The sequence below is a fragment of the Muntiacus reevesi genome, chromosome 2, assembly GCF_963930625.1.
Source record: "Muntiacus reevesi chromosome 2, mMunRee1.1, whole genome shotgun sequence".
NCBI classification, from domain to species: domain Eukaryota; kingdom Metazoa; phylum Chordata; class Mammalia; order Artiodactyla; family Cervidae; genus Muntiacus; species Muntiacus reevesi.
Window position 1 is genome coordinate 158,800,814 of NC_089250.1, and position 21,951 is coordinate 158,822,764.

The following is a 21,951-nucleotide window of genomic DNA, read 5'->3' on the forward strand; positions in this document are numbered from 1 at the left end:
TAGTGGTTGGGGCATAGACTTGGATTACTGTGATATTTAATGGTTTTCCTTGGAAATGAACAGAGACCATTCTGTCATTTTTGAGACTGCATCCAAGTACTGTATTTTGAACTCTTGTTGAGTATGATGGCTACTCCATTTCTTCTAAGGGATTCTTGCTCACAGTAATAGGTATAATGATCATCTAAACTAAATTCACCCATTCCAGTCCATTTTAGTTCACTGATTCCTTAAATGTCAATGTTCAATCTTGCCATCTCCTGTTTGACCACATCTAATTTACCTTGACTCATGGACTCAACATTCCAGGTTTCCAGGCAATATTTTTCTTCACAGCATCAGACCTTCCTTTCACCACCAGACACATCCACAACTGAGCATTGTTTCCGCTCGGCTCAGCCTCTTCATTCCTTCTGGGGCTATTTCTCTGCTCTTCCCCAGTAGCATATTGGACACCTTCCAACCTGAGGGGCTCATCTTCTGGTGTCATATCTTTCTGCCTTTTATACTGCTCAAGGGGTTCTCGCGGCAAGAATACTGGAGTGGTTTGCCATTCCCTTTTCCAGTGGACCGCATTTTATCAGACCTTTCCACCATGACCCGCCCATCTTGGGTGGCCTTGCATGGCATGGCTCATAGCTTCATTGAGTTCTTCACGCCCCTTCACCATGACAAGGCTGTGAGCCATGGAGGAGATAAGTACAGGACTCTTAACGTCCATTATTTCAATTTGATAAAGATAGATACCTCAGGGACCTGGTTCTCAAAGTGGGGTCCCCTGGCCAGTAACATCAACATTATATTAGTAATGCAAAATTCTTCATAGCTCCTGAGATTCTGGGCGTGAGGCTAGTTCTCTGTTTCTATAAATTTTCCAGATTATCCTGAGACATGCTCAAGTTTGAGAACCACTACGCTAACCACATTTCCTCTACAGTGGCTCCCTACTTAACAGATTTTAAAACTGAGACCCATGGTAATACAGTCAAAGTCATTCATTTACTCATTCAACAAGTATTCAACACTTCTAAGGATTAAGGGTGCATAATAAAGAAGACAAATGTGGCCCTGCCTCCATGGAGTTTACTTTCTATAAAGAACAAACAATGAAGATCACGATAGGTTGTGGTTAGTGCTGTGAGGAAAGCAAACATGGGGATAAGACTGAGGTTAACTGAGGAAAAGTTACACTGGATGAGGTGTTCAGGGAAGGCTTCCTGGAGGAGGTGATATTTGAGCTGAATTTTTAAGAATGAGCAGGAGGTGGTCACGGCAACAGAAGGAGGCAGCAACAGCTGATGCAGAAAGCTTGGAGTGAGAAAACGTTTGGTCTCTTCCAGAAACAGAAACCCAGGTTTGGCTACAGCTTGGTGAGTGAGGAGAAGGGCTGATGAGGGGCCAGGCAGTGGATGCTACAAAGAGGTAGAGAAATAAGCAGGGCTTCGGTTGGCTTTATGAGAATGGAGGGACAGAAAGGGAGGGATCTGTGGGGGCCGGGTTTCTTCTGGAGAAGCAGGACAGATAAGTTAACCCAACACACTTCTCACTTTCCCCTGGGAGACCCTTGCCAGCTTCTGAAACTGACAGAGGAGGCTGGAAAGCTAAAGCAGGAAGCTCTGAGATGCTGAGTGGAGTCTTGGGATGCCAAGACAATGAAGATTAAAGTGAAGGTCCTGCCATAGAGGAGGGGCCCTGGTGAGTACCCTGGGCTCAGGTGAAGGGCTCCTAAAAGGCATCTGATTCACCAATAGGTAAACAGAGCAAGTCCCTAACAGAATTATAGCAACCAGCTTCCACTTTATTTGTCACAAAGAAAAGGGGCCCATCTGGAGAGTCTTCACTTTTTTTTTTTTTTTGTCTTCACGTTTGTATACATAATGTCTGCTATCAATTAGAAATTACTGGAAATGTCTATTAACAGAAGCAAATGACCAAAATCTTAAAACAAAACAAAACAACAGAAGCAGATCCTCAGGTAATCTAGGCACTGGAATTAGCAGACAAGGACTTTACAATGGTTACACTAGATATATTCAAGAACACAGATGAAAAGATGGAGGAAACAGGTGAAAAGATGGAGAATTTCATCAGAAAATTAAAATTTATTTTTAAAAGAATTAAATAGACATTTTAGAACTGAAAAAGACAGTAACTAAAATTTCCTAGCAATCCAACAGTTCAGACTCTGCACTTCCACTGCTGGGGGCATGGATTCAATCCCTGGTGGGGGAACAAAGCTCTCCTTTGCCTCATGATGCACCTGTCCCCCCCAAAAATAAATCAGTAGATGACTTGAAGGGTAGATTAGAGTCAGCAGAAGAGAAGATCATGGATTTGAACATGTCAGTGGAAAATATTCAGACAGAAGGACAGAGGGGGAAACGTTGGGAAATCCAAAAAAGATGATAAGAGACATATGGAAACACATAAAAGGGTCTAACAGATAAGTGGAGTTCCCAAGGTAGAAGGAAGCTATCCACTGGTGAGAGTCAATTTGGGGGACCCTTCCTTCTGTCCACTTTGCCTGGAGCCCTGCCTCCCAATATCGCCCTATCTTTGCCTCATAGCTCAGCAAGTAAAAGGCCACACTTCCTGTCTATAAGTACCTGCAAACAAAGATGAACTTTTTCCCATTTGATTTTGTACTAAACTCTGGCTAATACGGGCTTCAAAATGCTTGCTAGCTGGTACAGATCTCTGCTGGCAGAGACCCTGCACCCATCCGAATGACCCCCAGCTGTATCCTAGTGGAAGGGTCAGACCAAACTTTGGAATAACTGCTTAGTGTCAGTAGGGGAAGGACAACTGGTCTACCACCAGATAGGGATGGCTGAGAGCACCAAAAACCAGGGGTCCCCAGACTCTGGGATCTAATACCTGATGACCTGAGATGGAGCTAATGTAATAATAATAGAAAAAAATTACACAAAAAATTTAACTTACTGAATCATCACAAAACCATCCCACCCCATGCCCCAGGTCTGTGGAAAAACTGTCTTCCACAAAACCAGTCCCTGGTGCCAAAAAATGTCAGGGAACCACTGCCAAATTGGTATCCTAACTTTTGCCACCTTTGCTTTCCTGTTGAAATCTAATTCTCCTGTTCTCTACTGAGAAAAGGTGATTGGGTTATGCATTTGCTTCTTGAGACTGCATTGTAGAGAGGGGAACAAATCGACTTCATCCAGAGCTGGGACTTAATTTCCTAAAACCCATCAGATGGGGAAGAAACCTGTAAGGGGTAGTCTTGCCTTCTCAATAAACCATGAAAAACTCTAAATTCCTTTCACACAGTCCCTTGTCCTGAGATTATGCAGTTTCTTTATGCAGCTGGCTTTTGAACTCAATTACAAGGCTTTAAGGAGCTTCCCAGGTGGCTCAGTAGTAAAGAAATCCACCTGTTAATGAAAGAGACGAAGGTTCGATCCCCGGGTCAGGAAGATCCCCTGAAGAAGGAAATGGCAACCCACTCCAGTATTCTTACCTGGGAAATACCACAGACAGAGAAGCCTGATGGGCTACAATCTATAGGGTCTCAAGAGTCAGATATGACCAAGCAACTAAACAGCAGCAGTGACACAGGTCTTTAAATGTTTCCCTATTCTGTTTTAATTATTAGCAGTTTCTACTTTAAAAAAAAAAAAAAACACTATTTATTTATTTACTTGGCTGCATCGGGTCTTGATTTTGGCAGGTAAGATCTTTGATTTTCACCACGCAGGATCTTCAGTTGCCGCATGTGGGATCTAGCTCCCTGATCAGGATTCAAACCCAGGCCCCCCTGCATTAGGAGTGCAAAGTCTTAGCCCTTGGACCACCAGGTAAGTCCCAGTAGTTTCAACTCTTTTCAGCCTTTTGGGACCCTTGTGAACCCAGTAGCCAATGAATTAGCCATCCTCTGCCAACTCTGGGTCACCTGTAAATCTGGCCAGAGTAAGGGATTTCCTCCGCTTCAGATACAAAATACAAAAATAAAACAAACAAGCCATCAAACAAAAACCCTAGGAGGGGACTGGAAGATCAGCTTTACACAAGCTGAGTCAGTTGTCCAAAATAATGAAGGCATGGTCAGAATCTGCCATTTTCCTTTGGACAGCTCCCTTTGGACATAGCCCTAAAGCTGCCAGTGATGAATTCTAACTTTTCAATTGTTCTGCCTGCTGCTCACCGTCTCCTGTGGACAATGCTGAAAACGAGAAAGCTTGTTTGTGGTTGGAAGGACTGCATTCCTAAGCGGTGCATGCATCTGACAAAGTTAACCCCATAGGATTCTCATTTTTGCTCCAGCTCTTCATTTCTACACTCTCCACAATGAAGGAGCTGGGCAATTTATATTAACAAGTATTTATCAAGTATTTACCATGTGCCAGGCACTGTGCTGGGCTCCTTAGGTTTATCATCTCGATCAAGCCTCTTACTTATCCTCTTGGGTGGATATTGTTTCTTCATTTTAGGAAGGAGGAAACAGGGGTTTAGAGAAGTTCAGTAAGTTACATGCTGGTGACAGAGGCAGTGAGTGGCATGTCCAAAACTTGACTGCCATCTGACTGCACGGTCCTCATGCTTAACTCCATTGGTTTAACTTGCCTAGATGATCCCTGAAGCCCCTTCCAGCCCCAAGCATCTTTTCTGAAACCTCTGTATCTTCAGGTGCCCAACAGAGGAAGAGCTCACTGTAAGAGTGTCTGTAAAATCCCCAAAACCAATGTTCTCCCTGTTTAGCTGGCATCCCCAGACACAGAAGGTGCCTGGCCCATTTCAGGCATCCCTGCTCTCGAAGTAGGGAATGTTGGCCACATGCCAGACTAAACAATGTTCCAAATTACAGTTTGATTCATGCCCTCTTCACCTTTTCTCAGAGGCCTAGAGATTTCAGTAGCACTCAAATCATTTCCCTGAAGGAGCAAACAGAGGAAGCTTTTCTGCCAGCCTCCTGACTCAGGAGTGCACAGCTGATTTACCGGGAGTAATCAGAAGCATAAAAGGTAACATCTCGCTCACATGAAAAAACTCTGATACCTGATTCAAATGGCCTGTGTGGCCAAGGTCTTCAGGAAAATCTGCTACTCGCAGAAACATTAAGTGGAGGGTCTCCCTTACTTTCCTGGTGATAAATCTTTTTAATGAGAAATATCCAGCTTAAGGTTGCCTCAAGTCTTCAACAGAATTTTTGGTACATGGCTTAAAAGACTCCCGCTGATGCTGGAGCTTGCAAAATACTTCCAACTACCCATTTGCTCAGTTTCTTTACTGTGACTGAGTTTTTGGTTTTTTATTTTTTCTAATGGGCTGTTTTAAAACAATTCTCAAATGGGTCAGTGAGGGGGAAAAAAATCCAGTCACCTGAAGAAAGCAGAATTGAAAAACTATTTCAGCCGTTCAAGACATGGTACCCACGTCTAATACCACTCCTCCATGTAAATGTATTGGAGAAGGAAATGACAACCCACTCCAGTATTCTTGCCTGGGAAATCAAGGAAGAAGCCTGGTGGGCTATAATCCATGGGTGCAAAGGGTTGGACATGACTTAGTGACTAAACAACAAACAACATACATATATATGGCATACATATTTAATATTTCTCCTCCATATGTATATATAGAAGGAAATGACAATCCACTCCAGTATTCTAGATACATATAAATGTATGGCTATCTCAACAGTACTGTTGAACATTGAAAATGAAAGTTATAGTTTGCCAGAATCATCTGGATTGCTAACTCTAAGCTGCATTCCAGAGTCAGGCAGGAATAAATAATTACTGGAAGCCATTCCCTGCCCCCACCACCCAGATCTGTTTATTTCATATTTAATATTTTTTTTAAGAATTAACAAGGGAGAACTGCCATCTGTCATTACTGCCTAGGGATCTGGAATTGAAACTTCCATTGCTAATGGCTTGTGATTTCCCCCAGCTCTCTAAAAGCTTCAGAGATCTAATTTTTTCTAACAGAGGCTTTGTCTATAGTGAATGAAACCCTGGCTAGGAAGTCGGCTAGGTTAAAACAATGGGAGTTACACAGACAATAGGAAAGAAGGTGCTGGCTTGGTGTGCTGAGTGGTAACCCCCACACAGCCATCTGCGGCGATCTGAGCCCAGCCACTCCTGACGCCGTCAAGTTCAGGGCCAAGCTGGTCTTCTATTCACTGCCTCCATGGCTCCAGCAGAGGAAATCCAATGGGGGATGCGGCATCCTTGTATCTACACATAACAATTCTCTGTTTAAGATTTCTCTGGGCTCCACACTAACAATGTCAGGCTGCCAACAGAATGAAGAGAGGGGAAGAGTCGAAACCACTGCGTGAATATTTCAGACTCGTTTTCCCCTCCCTCTGCACCTCCTCCCCGCAAAAAAACCCCTGCCTCAAAAGTGTGAGTCATTCGTGATAATCTGCAGAATATGAAGATGGTGCAAGATCATCTCACCGTTTTCCCTGTGGGAGTTGAAAGCAGTGGCATCAATTTCATCGCTCAGGTCAGACACCTGAAAGTCATCCTGACTTTCACAGCACATCCAACCAGGCACCGATTCTTGTTGTCCGACCTCCACAATGACCTTCTCATCTCCAGCTTCCTCTTCCTGCCCAGTGGCCCTGCCCTGGTTCTCACCGCCTCTCACCTGAGCTACTGCATCAGCTCCATCTGGCCTCCCTGCCTCACCACACGCTGCCATGGTGATGGTGATGGTTTAGTCACTAAGTCAGATCCGACTCTTGCGACCCCACGGACTGTAGCCCGCCAGGCTCCTCTGTCCGTGGGATTTCCCAGGCAAGAATACTGGAGTCGGTTGCCATTTCCTTCTCCAGGGGATCTGCCCAACTCAGGGATCAAACCCAGGTCTCTGGCACTGCAGGTGGATTCTTTACTGACTTGGCCCCCAGGAAAGCCCCAAGCACTGCCATGGGTTTCTCTAAACATAAACAAACCAGATCACATCTGTCCTCTTAAGAGCTTGGGTGGTTCTCCCTGATCTATGGAATAAAGTCTCAACTCCTTGCCCTGGCAGATGAGCCCCATCCTGGTTGGGAATCTATGAGCCTTGCTGTCCCACCTGGCCCCTTGAGGATTGAGAAACAGACGAGGGTCTGGGTTGAGACGAGGCCCATCCCTCAGGGGAAACCCAGCTCATCCACTCAATCTTTACCCTGCTCAGCTGCCCGACACCAACTGTAACTGCAGTGACATCAGGGAGAGGGACACAGACACATCTCCCAACGCTGCGCCCCTCCAAGGGGATGCCACAGCCTGCCCCCCAACACAGAAAGGCCTGATGTTCCAGAGGGAAACAGTGCCTGTCAGAGATGGGAAATGTCAGAGCAGGGAACCTGGCGGTATGTGATCTGTAAATCATGTTCATGGAGGGAATGTGAAAATCAAATTTCTCTTGATAGAAATTAAAAAGAAAGAAAAATAATGGATGCCGAATGGTGGAGAGATTATTCCACCACATCCCAGCGCGCTTCCCAGGGGAGAGTCCCACCTGCCGGCCCTCTGGGGTCTGCACCCTGCCCTAGTCTGTTAACCCTTTGCAGCCCTCAGCGCCCGGGGGTGCTCACTTCCTGTCTCTCTGGGCCTCTCCAGTGCTCACAGCTTTCTGGAACAGTAACATAAAGGACCCCCCCCCCCCCCGCCCAACTCAGGGACCCCTGATTTTTCCTCTTCTTAACAGACAGTTGCAACTTGGGCAGCCCAGACCCTGCATCCTGAGTCTCTACGCTGCCAACAGTGGCTATTCACTGGCTCCAATTTCACTTGCGCTTCCCAGCTCCAGATGGAAAAGAATCTGTCTGCAAAGCCAGAGACCCAGGTCTGATCCCCTGGAGAAGGCACTGGCAACGCACTCCAGTATCTCTGCCTGGAGAATCCCATGGACTGAGGAGCTTGACAGGCTACAGTCCATGGGCTCACATAGAGTCAGATACAACTGAGTGACAACCACCACCCGCAAATGTCTTTCATCCACCAGGGACCCTCCGACCTCCTCCTATGTACATGGTCCACTTCCTCCTGGACATACCCAGCTCCCGTCCCCAGCACACAGCACAGAACCAATTCCCATCACGTGTGACCTATGATAGGAAGGGTAATCCAGAGAACAGTGACAATATGGGGGACATCATTATCTTAAATAACATGTGTGTAGGAAATGTACCTCCTAAGGGAATTTGTATGTGATCAAACATGTTTAGGAATGATGAATATGTGTTTAAGTGGAAGAAATAGGTTGAACTGGATCAGTCATATTAAAATTAATCAAGTATGTCCAAGTTAGCAAAATGCAGAAAACTGAGGAAAACCAATACAGTCTCTGAATTTTGACAAACATCTTAGGAAGACCATTGTTGACACAGGAATATCAAAGAAGAAGAAACTCGTTTTGCCATTTTAGGGACCACAATAGAGACGGGAGGACCAGGGTGGAGCTGAGATGAGCCCAGAGGACAGTCGCTGGGATCACCTGGGGAGGGCTGCAGCCTGCATGTCACCCCGCCCATCGTCTCCATCACTGCCACGGCCACGAAGACCATGAGTACACGTCAGTTCTCAGTGCTCATCAGCCATTGCCAGCCAGCACCGCTAGCCATGGCGGCCTCACCTCCTCCTAGGAGACCTTCATCACTCAGCTTCCAGGGCCCAAGCTTTTCCTCTCCTTCACTCGCACAGCATCTCAGACTTTTCCATTTCTTCTTTCTCTTCTCCACAAGCTTCAAATGTGGGAGTACCCAAGGCTTTAATCGGCAGACATGTCTTTTCCATCAACACTCTTTCCTTGAGGAAGTGTCTTCCATCTTCTTTTTTTCAGCCGTGCCACACAGCCTGTGAGATCTTAGCTCCCTGACCAAGGATCAAACCCGTATCCCCTGCAGTGGAAGCGAAAAGTCCTAACCACTGGACCACCGGGGAATTCCCTCTTCTATTTTCTCGGCTTTAAACCCCATCAATGTGTGAAAGCTCCCACCTTGATATTTCTAGCCCAAGGCCCCCCCAACCTCCACTTGCACGTGTAATAGCTAACTCTGACAAACAGGCCCCCTCCCCTTCCTCCAGTCACATGAACCTCAGTAGCTGCTAACTTCATTTTTCCAATTGATTGAGTCAAAGATGCTGGCATCTTTTTTACTCATCTCTTTCACATCCTACATCTGGTTGCCAGAATCCCCAGACCCTACATTTCCCACTTCTCACCACCTCCACCCTGTTGTACTGACCCAAACCAGCACCGTCTCCCATCTATACCTCGAGACGGCTTCCTAACTGGTCTCACTGCTTAGCCCACTCCCCATCAAAGTCTCTTCTCAGCACAGCCATTGGGATCCTTTAAAAACCTAAGTTAGATCATGCCATTCTACCACTAAAGACCCTTACTTCCTGTCTCAGAGGTCAAGCTGGCATCCCTGACCGTGCCCTACGAGGCACTCCCTGGCCTCACCTCCTAGCTATGAGGAGGCCTCACCTCCCTGCTGGACCTCTAACACTCAAGGCAACACCTACCTCAGGACCTTTGCACTAGCTGTTCCATTCACCCAGGATGGACCTCCCTCAGATATCCACATGGCTTGATCACCCACCCTCCTCAGGTTGCTGCAAGTGTCCCTTTCTCTGTGAGGCCTCCCTGGACTCCCTATTTTCACCTTGAACCCCATCATTCCCTATCTTCCATTCAGCTTTTAAAAATTTTTTTAATTTATTTAAAATTTTTATTTATTTGTTTGGCTGTGCTAGGTCTTAGTTGTGGCACACGGGATCTCTGGTCTTCATTGTGGCAGGCAGGATCTTTTAGTGGTGGCATGAAAACTCTTAGTTTCAGCATGTGGGATCAAGTTCTCTGACCAGGGATCAAATCCAGGCCCCCTGCATTGGGAGCATGAAGTCTTAGCCACTGGACCAACAGGGAAGTCCCTCCCCCCATTCATCTTTATTTTTCCTCTGTACCATTTATCATCTGATATATTTGTCAAGATTTGTAAACACACAAACAGACAGACACACACACACACACCAGAATGTAAGCTCCACAAGGACAGGAATTTCCATGTCTTATTCACTGCTATATTTTCATGTCTAGGACAGATGCTAAATAAATATCTGTTGGCTGCTTTGCAGTTACACATTGGCTCATCTGTGTCACTTGCCATCTTGCCCACACAGGACCTCAGGGGACAGGATGACAAGTCACATCCTACCATAGTACCCACAGTGGGACTTGATGGCACTGGACTGACCTGTCCGCCTTTTCTGTGCCTGTTACATCTCAGGATTTCCAGAGCCTACCTGTGTATGTGTAAGTCACCTCGTTATGTCCGACTCTTTGCAACCCCATGGACTATAGCCCGCCAGTCTCCTCTGTCCATGGAATTATCCAGGCAAGAATACTGGACTGCATAGCCATTCCCTTTTCCAGGGGATCTTCCTGACCCAGGAATTAAACCTGGGTCTCCCGCATTGCAGACAGATTCTTTACCATCTGAGCCACCAGGGAAGCCCCTAGTTTTCTGGGGCCTGGAAAAAAAAATGTGAGTAAAGGCTTATCGAATTAGTGAAATCCAGATAATTCAGCTCAAAGAGGAACCTGAATTAAATGAGATAACAAGAAACCACAGATGTGGGTTAAAAGATCCCTATTCATGTTCTTCCCATCCACTGGTGTTTGCTCAGGCAACTGCATCACTATGTCTAGCACACAGCAGCAGTATTTCACTGTGGGTACAGGAAGCTGTCCACCTAAGTTTACCAAGGATGTGGAGTTCCTGAGTTTCTGTCCACATTCACACTGGCTCCCACCACCATCCACACATGAACTTTCTCCATCATGAGTGGAGGGGGCTCAGGATAAGTTATCATATGCCTTGAGTTCTAGTCTTCCCTCCACACTTACCAGACTTAAGTATGACTTTACTCTCTGTGATTCTCTATTTCTTCATCTGAAGTTAATTCTTTTACAATAAAAGAATAACTGGCTTGTGAGTTTGGGAGAAAAGATTCAGGATTAGCCGTTAAAGGAGATGTATGGTATATGAACATGTAGAAAGCCAAGATCACTAGGGCCCACAGTGGACTCCTAGAGGGAAAGCTCTGTCAGATAAAACTGTTCCCTTCTTTGAAGGGATTATTAGACTGTATAGAAATGCAGCAGATCAAAGATTTATGAATTCAGTTGATAAGTTCAGGGGAGGCTGACCAGTGGATTGAATGCAAGACTACAGAGCCAGGTGTAAGGAAGCTGTTTCTACAATATATAAAGAGCACTTACAAATAATAAAAAGATAACCCAGTGCTAAAATGGGCAGAGGATAAGAATAGGCATTTTTCCAAAGAAATTTTATAAATGACCAATTAGCAAATGAGAAGATGTTATCATTAAGCATCCATGAAAAGCAAATTGAAACACAATGAAATATCACTTTACACACGGGAGAAAGACTATAATCAAAAAGATAGATTAATGGCTGTTGGCCAGGTTGTGGAGGAATAAGAACCCTCATACACTGCTGATTGAGATATAAAATGGTGCAGTGGCTTTGGAAAACAATCTGGCAGTATCTCAAAAAGTTAAACACAGAGTTACCATGACCCAGAAATTCCACTCCGAGGAAGTAAAAAATGCATCTCCACAAAAACATGTATGTAAATGTTCACGTCAGCATTATTCACAACAACCAATAAGTGGAAACAACTCAAATGTCCATCAACTGACTAATGAATAAGCAAACTGTGACTTCTCCATACAATGCAATATTACTGAGCAACAAAACGTAGTCAAGTACTGGCATATGCTATAATATGGATGAACCTTAAAAACATTGCACTAAATGAAAAAAAAAAACACAACAGTTACAAGATGCCACATTCTGTATGATTGCATTTATATGAAGTATCCAGAATAGGCAACTCTTAGTATCAGAAAACAATGAGTGTTTCCCATCGTGGGGGTTTGGGGAGGGGGAATGGAGACTGACTGCTATGGGAAAAGGAGATTCCTTTTGGGGGTAATAAGAACATTTTAAAATTGATCTGGTGATGGCTGTACAATTCCATCACACGTATGGTATGTGAATTGTAGCTCAATAAAATTACTATTAAAGCAGGGGGCATATCAACAAACTGGATCTCAGAATGACAAAGGCTTTAAAATCACGTTCCAGGAAGAAAAGCTGAAGACACTGGGGATAAAACAGAAGATGCTACAGTCAAATATTTAAGGGCTCAATGTGGAAAGGGAATTAGGTGCTCGGTGTGGTCTCCAAGCAGACTCTGCTCCTCCTTCTGGATTGTTCACTGCCCTCCCACCCCCAATATCTCCTACACATTTACAAGTCTCAGCTTAACTGTCACTTTCAAGGGACATTCCCCCAACTCCCCTCCCCCAATCATCTTTGCTGTGCACACCTGCTCATCACATGTTTAACTTAACTACAGGGTTACAATCTGAAGAACTCAGTGAATTACCAGCTCCATGAAGGGAGTGTCTAGACTTTCAATCACCTTCGTCTCCCCAGAATTTATCACTGTGCCTAGCATAGATGAATGCTTAATATGTATTTATTAAATGAACAAACGAACAAGAAATATAACTATCAGAGACTACAAACAGTCTGAGAGTCTGAGTTGAGAGAGACTCAGTTCTCTAAAACTGATCTGGTGATGGCCGTACAATTCCATGATACACTAAAAATCATTGAACTGTACACTTTAAATGAGTGGATTGTGTGGTATGTGAATTGTAGCTCAATAATATCATTATTAAAGTGGGGGGCATATCAACAAACTGCATCTCAGAATGACGAAAGACTGTAAAACCAACTTCGAGGAAGAAAAGCTGAAGACACTGGGGGTAAAACAGCAGACGCTGCAGTCAAGGGAGAGTGGAGAGAGAGGGAGAACCTTCTGAGAGTCAGAGTTGCCAGCAGACTGGATAAGTTGCCCTAAGCACCTCTGCACCTCCCTTCATGGGACCTGGTCAAGCACGTGGGGGAGAGGCGTCAGGGAACAGAGTAACGCGCCAAAGAGATGGTTAGCTGGGATCTCCTTCCCTGCTGTTGGAAATCTCATATATAGTTCATGTGCTCCAGAAAGGTCCTGAAAGGCAGATATGTGCATGCTTAGTCACCCAGTCGTGTCCAACTCTTTGTGATCCTATGGACTGCAGCCCACCAGGCTTCTCTGTCCATGAGGATTCTCCAGGCAAGAATACTGGAGTGGGTTGCCATGCCCTCCTCCAGGGGATCTTTCCATTCCAGGAATCAAACCAGGGTCTCCTGCTTTGCAGGAAGATTCTTTACCAGCTAAGCTACCAGAAAGAAAGTGAAGTCGCCCAGTTGTGTCCGACTCTTTGTATTCCCATGGACTGTAGCCTACTAGGTTTCTCTGTCCATGGGATTTTCCAGGCGAGAGTACTGGAGTGGGTTGCCATTTCCTTCTCCTGGGGATTTTCCCAACCTAGATTGAACCCAGGTCTCCTGCACTGCAGGCAGACACTTTACCATCTGAGCCACCAGGGAAGTCACTAAACTACCAGGGAAAAAAGCTACCAGGGAAAGGCAGATAACAGAAGTAATTTGTCAGTTCAATCACCCATAAACTCTCTATCAAGCAGCAGCCACAGATAACAGTACAACCTTCTAGATGGTGGTAATGCAGCATTTCACATGGACAAATACTGCTTTAGTTAATGAGGGACGATGAACATTTCACAACCTCTCACATAGCTCATGCTTATTGGATGCTTAATGGGTGCCGGGCACTCTGCTAAAAATTTCATATGCATCTGATTCTCTTCAAATCCACTGAGGCAAATATGTAGTATCATTCATAGTTCATGTCACAGATGGAGAAACTGGGGTGTAGAGAATCATGTAACCTTCTCAAGATCACAGAACAGGACATGGAAAAGCCCATTCAGATCCCCTGGAACCTGAGTCCAGACTCCAACAAAGGTTCCACTGATGCCTGCTGAATGAACCACTGGATGAATGAATGAATGAGGGCTCAGCTTCCACCTGAGGAAGAACTGAGCTTTTCTTAACCAAGTGCTTTGTTCTTATCTCACAAATGTTCTATATCTTAACGTCACTCATCTCTATCTGGATTGCCCTATTCTAAGGCTAAAAATGGGGTCATTTAACAGCATTTCTTTGGCTCCAATTCCCACCTGCCACTGGAGGAGTCTTCCTCCAACTGAACTGAACTGAAGTCGCTCAGTTGTGTCTGATTCTTTGTGACCCCATGGACTGTAGCCTACCAGGCTTCTCCACCTACGGAGTTTTCCAGGCAACAGTATTGGAGTGGGTAGCCATTTCCTTCTCCGGGGGATCTTCCCAAACCAGGAATCAAACCCAGGTCTCCCGCATTGCAGGCAGACACTTTATCATCAGAGTCACCTGGGGAAGCCCCTAGGTCTTCCTCCAGGGGAGCCTCAAATACCTCCTTGGATGGGCCTCCTTGCTGTCTCCCAGGCTTCTGTCTTCCATGGAGCCGCTGTAGGGCCCTCATCACAGGAGGCCGAGCCACTCTGGGCCGCGGCCAGCCACCCCCGCCCCTTGGCTGAAGCTGACCGGCCCCTGCAGCCACGGCGATGCTGCTGCATGCACTTGGAAGGTGTGGTGCCGCCTCCTGCTGGTACAGGCGCTGCCCGTGCCGATGCCACCGCCACCGCCAGTGCTGGTGCCACCGCCCCCACGCAAGTGCCACCAACACTGCCAGCGCCGGGCTCACCGCCTCTGCCGCCGCATCACTGGAGCCACTGCCACGTCGCCGGGTCATCACCGCGAGGAGCTGGCCCGGCGCCCCCCTGCTCTCAGAACGGGAGGTACACGGGACAGCGAGGGGCTTCTGTCGTTGTTCGCGCAAGCCTATAGGCAGGGCTATAGGCAAGTGAGGGACAGACTGCGTGACATCAAAGGAGAGAAAGTGAAGTCGCTCAGTCGTGTCTGACTCTTTGCAACCCCATGGACTGAAGCCCACCAGGCTCCTCCATCCATGGAACTTTCCAAGCAAGAGTATTAGAGTGGGTTGCCATGTCCTTCTCCAGGGGGTCTTCCCGGGCCAGGGTCTCCTGTATTGCAGGCAGACGCTTTGCCGTCTGAGCCACCAGGGAAGCCTGAGTGACATCACGACAGACACACAATGACCCTCTCCTCTGAGAGAAGCATCACTCTGCCTGGGAGACGACTGGTTCCTCATGCAAACAGTTTCCTGGAAAACCCAACTCATGTTCCTGGTATCTCTGCATCCCACGGGGAAACAGTGGAAGCCAAGCTGGGACCTGCTGCAATCCCCTCCCCCTCCAGCTGCTGCGCAGAGGCTGAGACACACGTTTGTGGCTCATCTTTCAAAATCCACAGGACCTCACTGGTATGCATCTGTGACCTCACTTTATACCCTTGACTTGGCCCTGGTTCCCTTTCAGTCTTTTTTCTCGGGTGTATCATTCTTATTATTGTATTACACGTATGTCTAAAAAAGTCCCTTTTCAAGACAGGAGAGATTACAGAAGTGAAAAGAAATCAAATGAAGAGCAGGCATGAGAACTTGCACGCACATATTTGTAAAACGAAAGCCCGTTTCTAACTGTGGAGTGCTTCAGTGGGGAGTTCTTTCTGAAGAGTTCAAACAAGCAGAAATTCTTGGCACGCATGAATTTGTGCACGCATGCTCATTCGCTCAGTCATGTCCAACTCTTTGTGACCCCATGGACCCCAGAGGCCCGCCAGGGTCCTCTGTCCATGGGATTTTCCAGGCAAGAATACTGGAGTGGGTTGCCATGCCCTCCTCCAGGGGATCTTCCCCATCCAGGGAGTGAACCCGCAACCCCTGCATCCCCTTCACTGCAGGAAGATTCTCTATTGCTGAGTCACTGCAGAAGCCCAAATGACCTGGTAGTTCCATGTGAAAAACAGGGCTCTCTCAGGAAGACTTACTGAACATGAAATACAGAACAACTGTTCATACTTGTCCTCTGGAGACAGACATGAAGAACACTGCTGTGTGTGGCTGATCCCAGGCAAAGCTGGCCTTCAGGGCCCCAGCCTCCTTGACCTTACAACACCTTCAGCCTAGAACTCCTTCCCTAAAAGAGCACCGAGGCTCTCGTTAAGCCCTGGGTAGACCACAAGAGACAATTCACGTCCCTGCCACGTGCTGGCCCTATGCTAAGCGCCACAACATCAGGTGATTTAATAAGAGTGTCACCACCCTCCAGGGCCTCACCATCCAGAGAGGAGAAAACTGAAACCACACACCCAGGCTTATCAGCATGGTGGCTACTTATAACGGGAGGCAGCGTAGATGGGTGGTTCTAGGTCAAGGGTGGGTCATGCGTGTACTCCAGTCACACTGGCAGGACTGCTCCAGTCCTCTTTCAAGGCGTGTGACCTCAAACATGCACCTTGAGTGTCCTCATCAGTAGTGAGCACCCACCTACAACAGCAAAAGCACTAACACTTAGCTGGCAAACAGAAGGCCCTCAATAAAAGGGAACTTGTACCATGATTATACTATGATTACTGAGATGAATGTGAGACCCTGCAGGGGGATACACAAGAGAGAAAGGTCAATCTAACATGGGGGTGTCAGGAGAAGCTTGGTGGAGGAGGTGGCACAAGGAGTAGGTGGTTTGACAGGCAAACAAGAGGGAGAAAGGCATTCTAAGGATAAAGAAGAATCTGTTCAAAGGCCCTGAGGCATGAAACATCCTGAAATATCGATAGAACTACCAGTACATCAGGACGACCAGAGTAAGGGCTTAAGGTCAAAGAAAACAATGGAAAAACAAAATCAGATTTGCCTTTCAGAAAGGCTTAGGTAATATCTGTGCGTGCTAAGTTGCTTCAGTTGTGTCCGACTCTCTGCAACCCCTTGGAGTGTAGCGCACCAGGCTCCTCTGTTCATGGGCAAGAGTACTGGAGTGTGTTGCCATTTCCTTCTCCAGGGGATCTTCCTGACCCAGGGACTGAACTTGCATCTCTTATGTCTCCTGCATTGGCAGGTGGATTCTTTACCACTAGTGCCGCCTGGGAAGCCCCAGATACAGCTGAACATAATTCCAGTTTTCCAGGGTCACCACTGTAATGATCAGCTATCATGCATACAGTCGGGGGGGACTGTATGCCAGAGGACTTCTTGTAATTCACACTTTCTTTCCTCTGTTGGCAAGTTCTCAAAAGTGTTTTCTCTGTTTCAGTTTTAGTAACTAATTGGCTTATTGTTCCATGCTGGTTTAGTTGCCTCAGAAGGTTTTCTTTACCATTAATATCCAACAGAATGATTTTTAAATGCTCATCTTCCTAACCACAAGGCCAGTCTTAAGTGGCCACCTCCTGAGCATTCGTAAGAGCCAGAGAGCAATCATTTGCCCTCAGAGTACACACCCAGCTGCAGCGGTCTTGCAGATCAGGACTCGAGACAGACGCAGATGCAGGAGGCAAAGCACAGACAAGGGTCAGTACTGGGGCCAGAAGCAGAACCACATCCCAGGATAGAAGCGGTACAAGGAAACACAGGGAGCTGCTGAAGAAGAGGAAAAAGAGCCTGTGCTGTGGCACAAAATGGACAGACAAAATGCAAAGTGTATTCTTAAGGGAATTTAGTGACAAAGGGGGCTTCCCTGATGACTCAGATGGAAAAAAATTCACCTGCAATGCAGGACACCCGGCTTTGATCCCGAGGTTGGGAAGATCCCCTGGAGGATGGCATGGCAACCCCCTCCAGTATTCTTGCCTGGAGAATTCCATGAACAGAGGAGCCTGGCAAGCTACAGTCCATGGAGGTTGCAGAGAGTCAGACATGACTGAGCAACTAACACTTTCACTTTTCCTTTTTTCAGTGACAAAGGTGTTCCCTGGAGGCGAAGTGTGAGACGAGCAACTAAACTGGTTGAAAATGTCTAGATTCATCTGCTCATTCACCATTCATGAGGTCAGCCTATTAGTCAAGTCTATTAATTCTCTTTGTTCAAATATGTCCTGGCTATTGAGAAAATAACTTGACACCACAGAACAGCACATGGTCTCCAACCAAAAAGAACCCGGGACAGCGGGGAGGGAGCTCAGCGCCACCCGGCACCTGATATATGCCAGATATCGCCCACGGTGTGCTCGGTACACTGTCTCCTTTATTTTCACAACACTCCTTGATAAAACCAATAGACAGTCTGTTTTCTCTGGCCCTACTTTTCACTGTCCCACATTAGAGAAAACAGGGGCAGCAGGTGGGAAAGGCATCATTGCGTGAAGAAAGGAAGCTGCGAAATTAAAGTTTCAGACACCCATCACCTGAATCTCCCATCTCCTTCTTAGAACTGCAATCCTGGGGTCTGGGCTTTGATTTTCATAAGCATGGCTTTTTTAAGTTCACATTTTTCCCTTTAACACAGCACTGCTCCCAAAACCCCACTGTCTACCAGGTCTGCTAATAGGCTTAGTTAATGCGTGTGTGTGTGTGTGTGTGTGTGTGTGTGTGTGTGTGTGTGCGCGCGCGCGCGCAAGCACACACCCAAGGGCTAGTAGGTTGAATTCAGGCACAAATCGGCCAGGGTGTCAACCCCAAACTCTAGACACTGATGTCCTATTACTGTTACTGGACTGCCTTTTTGTGTCATAGTTGCTGTAGCCCAGGGCTCCAGCACCAGTGGTATTTTGCTTGATTTAAGTTGTTAAAAAAAAAAGAAAGAAAAAACAAAAAATAAGATAATCATATCACCCCATCATGTGGTATATCAACTTAGCACATATGTCACGGTCAACTGAGAAATTCAAAGAGCGCTGTAGAAACAATGAAAGCAAGCATGAGAAATGGGATCTCTATCAATCACTCTTTGCTTCTCAGTGATTTTTCTCCTGAAAAATCAAACAATAAATTATTTATTCAGCTCCTACTATGTGCCAGGTTCTCTATATCCAGTGGAACATGTTAGGATTTTTCACTGTTGTCTTTTCTTCAGTGAAAGATTAAAGGCATTGATTAAAGCACTGATGCTTTAGCTGTTTTCTCCTCGAGGAATTTTATTATTACGAATGTCTTCAGAAGCTTAATGCTTTGATGGCTATGCAGGGCTTTCTGGGTCTTTTTCACTTTGTTTTGTTTTCTCCTACTATTGTTTTTCACCTAAAACTTTTCTTTCCCTACCCTCCGATTTTTTAGGGAGAAAAAAAATCTAGCATCTGGGGTCTGAGACCACTTGAAATGTCTGGGCTGGGGATTGCTAATGACCTCCCAGAGATAACCCAAACTGCTGATTTAGCAAAGCCCATTCTTGACCTTGACACAAGACAAGACAGGCAAAGGGGAAGGACTTGGGAGGGAGCCCTGAAAGAAAAAGCATCATAGAAGCGCTCAGATCTCGCCAGGCCCCCTCCCCCATTCAGCAAACACCTGGCTGAGTTGGAAAACATGACCGGCCCAACCTTCCTATTGGCATCAATTGAAGCTGTCAGCTCTCGGCTTGTCACCAGTTGCACTGGGAGGCCCCGGGCAGCCACAAGAGCCCTAATTAGGCAGAAATGACACTTCTACAACTGACCTGCCAGGACCTTTGGCAAACCATTTAACATCATTAGTTAACATTTTTTAAAAGTGTGAATGTAAATGAACAGCCAGCAGCTTTCAATGGAGTTTGTCGGTGGCATCTCTCCCCCCTTCCCTGCTCACTCTTTCTCTTGTTACATGAATAGTCCGCTTGTTTTCTCCAGAATTGGGTGGGGTGGGGGGGTGCACTGGGGAAGAAGGAAGAAGAGGACCGGTCCTCTGAGAGGAGAGACGTGTTAAAGCATAAACAAGCTTGGATGAGGGGACAGACCATCTCTTCCTGCCTTAGCCTGGTGCCCGGAGAGCAGGGGGCCGGCATACACCAGGCAGGCCACACGGACGCCAAGTTCTGCTCCACAAGCCATGCTTGTGAGCGTGGACCCCGACCACCCTGGGCTTCGGGTAGGTGGGAAATGACTTCGTGAGCCGGGTGCCTGAGATCCTCTTTCTCTCACACCTCTCACCACATGTTGGAATTTTGAACAAGCCACTCTGAGCAAGCCACGATTTAGCAAATACCTTAGGACGATGTGTGCACAGATGTACGAGTACCTTGTCCCTCTCTAAAGGAATGGCGTCCTGGGGGTGACCACTTCAGACGCGTTTGATACTTACGCACATCAGCTCATTTCCTACCTGAAGCGGTCATCTCCCACCTGGAATCACACTTCATTTTGCTCTTTGCTGTACACCCACAGAATCTGTACACGCCAACACTCTCCATCTGTGGGAGGGGGGAAGAGAGTTACACTGTGAACACACCACTTCGGGTGCCTCCAGGCTGCTCTCAAAACTGTGCGCTCAGGGGGGCAGACAGGCTGAGAGGCAGCCCAGGGTAGAAGGGAAGCCACAGTTTGGGGGGGCGGGGAAGGGGCAGGGGGCAGTTGCTGTGGGCCTTTGACTTACCACCTATTCCTTGTGGGGCCCTGGGCAAGGTGCTTTGCCCTGAATCTCAGATGTTTTCATCTGTAAGATAGAGATAAGGCCTTACTACTTCAAGTGAGGGGCAAAAAACCCAACGACATGGAAATATCATGAGAACTGGAAAGTGGTGGGTGAAAGTAAGGAGTTCAGACGCTTAGGAGCTGCCAAAATCGAGGTTCTCATCTATCATTTATCTTGGAGATTTGAAATTGCCAGTCTGTCCTCTCGACTCCCAAGGCAGGCTCCACAAAGCCACAGCACCACCAGCTCCTCCCAGGTCCCTCCCTACCCCACCTCCACTCCTGCCTATTTTCAAAAGGGCTGCAAGTATCCAGTTAGCCCCAAAGTTGTTGATTTTTTCCTTAAGATGTTATGGAAAAATCCCAACCAACTTTTGGGCCAACACAGTACTACACAGAAAAGTGCATGGGTGCAAAACAAATGCAGCTATATTAGCCACTTCCTCTCTCTGCTGGATCCTTAAACAGTACAAGAAGGGGAGCACGGTCTTGTTCATGTCTGGGTTTCCGAGGGCCCCAAGGACAGTGGTAGGTTCACAGTTGTTTGCTGTTTACTTCATCAGTCCAGTCCAACTCCTTTGTCATCCCTGTGGACTGGGGCCTGCCAGGCTCCTCTGTCCATGGGACATGGCAGGCAAGAATACTGGAGTGGATTGCCATTTCCTCCTCCAGGGGACCTTGCTGACCTGGGGATCGAACCCACATTTCATCTCCTGCACTGAAGGCAGATTCTTGACGGCGAAGCCCTCAGGGAAGGTACTCAGAAGATGCACAAAAAACGTCTGCTAAGTTAAAACGCAATTGCCCTGTCCAGACCTGTGCTTAGGGCAGCCAGGATGCGTGCGCTTTAGGAAAGCAGCAGAGACCTTCAGTGTGGAGAGCTTTACTTGTCCCCGAATTAAAGACGAGTAAAATCAAGCGGGCAGCAGCAGCGTGTGGTGGAGAATGCCTGTAAGTAGTCATGAGAGAGGAGCGAAAGAAAACAATCTTAGTTTTGGGCGGAAAGCGAGAGAAAATACGGGGGGAAAATGTCCTTAATAACAGTAAATGGGAAAGGGAGAGCGCAGCTCGTCGTGATGGAGCATTTAGTGCTTTTAAGCTAAATACCTCAGCATATTAAGCAAATAGAGAAAAGCCGGCTAGTGGATGTCAGCAAATTGAACCGACGGGTGCGCAGCAAGCCAATAGGAGGTGGCTGGCGGTGACCCCTTTCCCCATCACGTGCCTGCTCCGCGCCGGCTTGTTTGGTGTTGCTCCGTCCCTCCAGCTGCGGGGCTTATTGAAAAGCTCTCGCTCCCTGCCTGGTTTTGGCACATTTTCTGCAGGTGCCTCCTACTGCGGCCACAATGGGCTGCTCGGGAGGTTTAGACCTGTCAACAGCGACCGGGGAGGGGGCGCGGGGGGTGGGGGTGGGGGGAGCGCGGCCATTGTCTTAAAGGGCCAGCGACATTGTGCGCCGCCGCTGCGGAGCCCGCAGCCCCGCA

The 21,951-nt window shown here is 47.1% G+C and overlaps 1 protein-coding gene across 3 annotated transcripts in view; it reads right to left on the minus strand.

Moving 5' to 3' along the window:
• Window positions 1–21,951, minus strand: part of HSPA12A (heat shock protein family A (Hsp70) member 12A) — a 168,364-nt gene that overhangs the window by 133,320 nt on the left and 13,093 nt on the right. For 2 of the 3 annotated variants that reach the window (XM_065923401.1, XM_065923400.1), the window contains exons 2-3: window positions 20,430–20,489; window positions 20,160–20,247 (exon numbers count right to left, since the gene is read on the minus strand). In XM_065923401.1, coding sequence (XP_065779473.1) covers window positions 20,160–20,247 — 88 coding nt within the window. In that variant the 5' untranslated portion in view covers window positions 20,430–20,489. The remainder of the gene's footprint in view (window positions 1–20,159; window positions 20,248–20,429; window positions 20,490–21,951) is intronic. The other variant, XM_065923399.1, reaches the window with a different exon arrangement.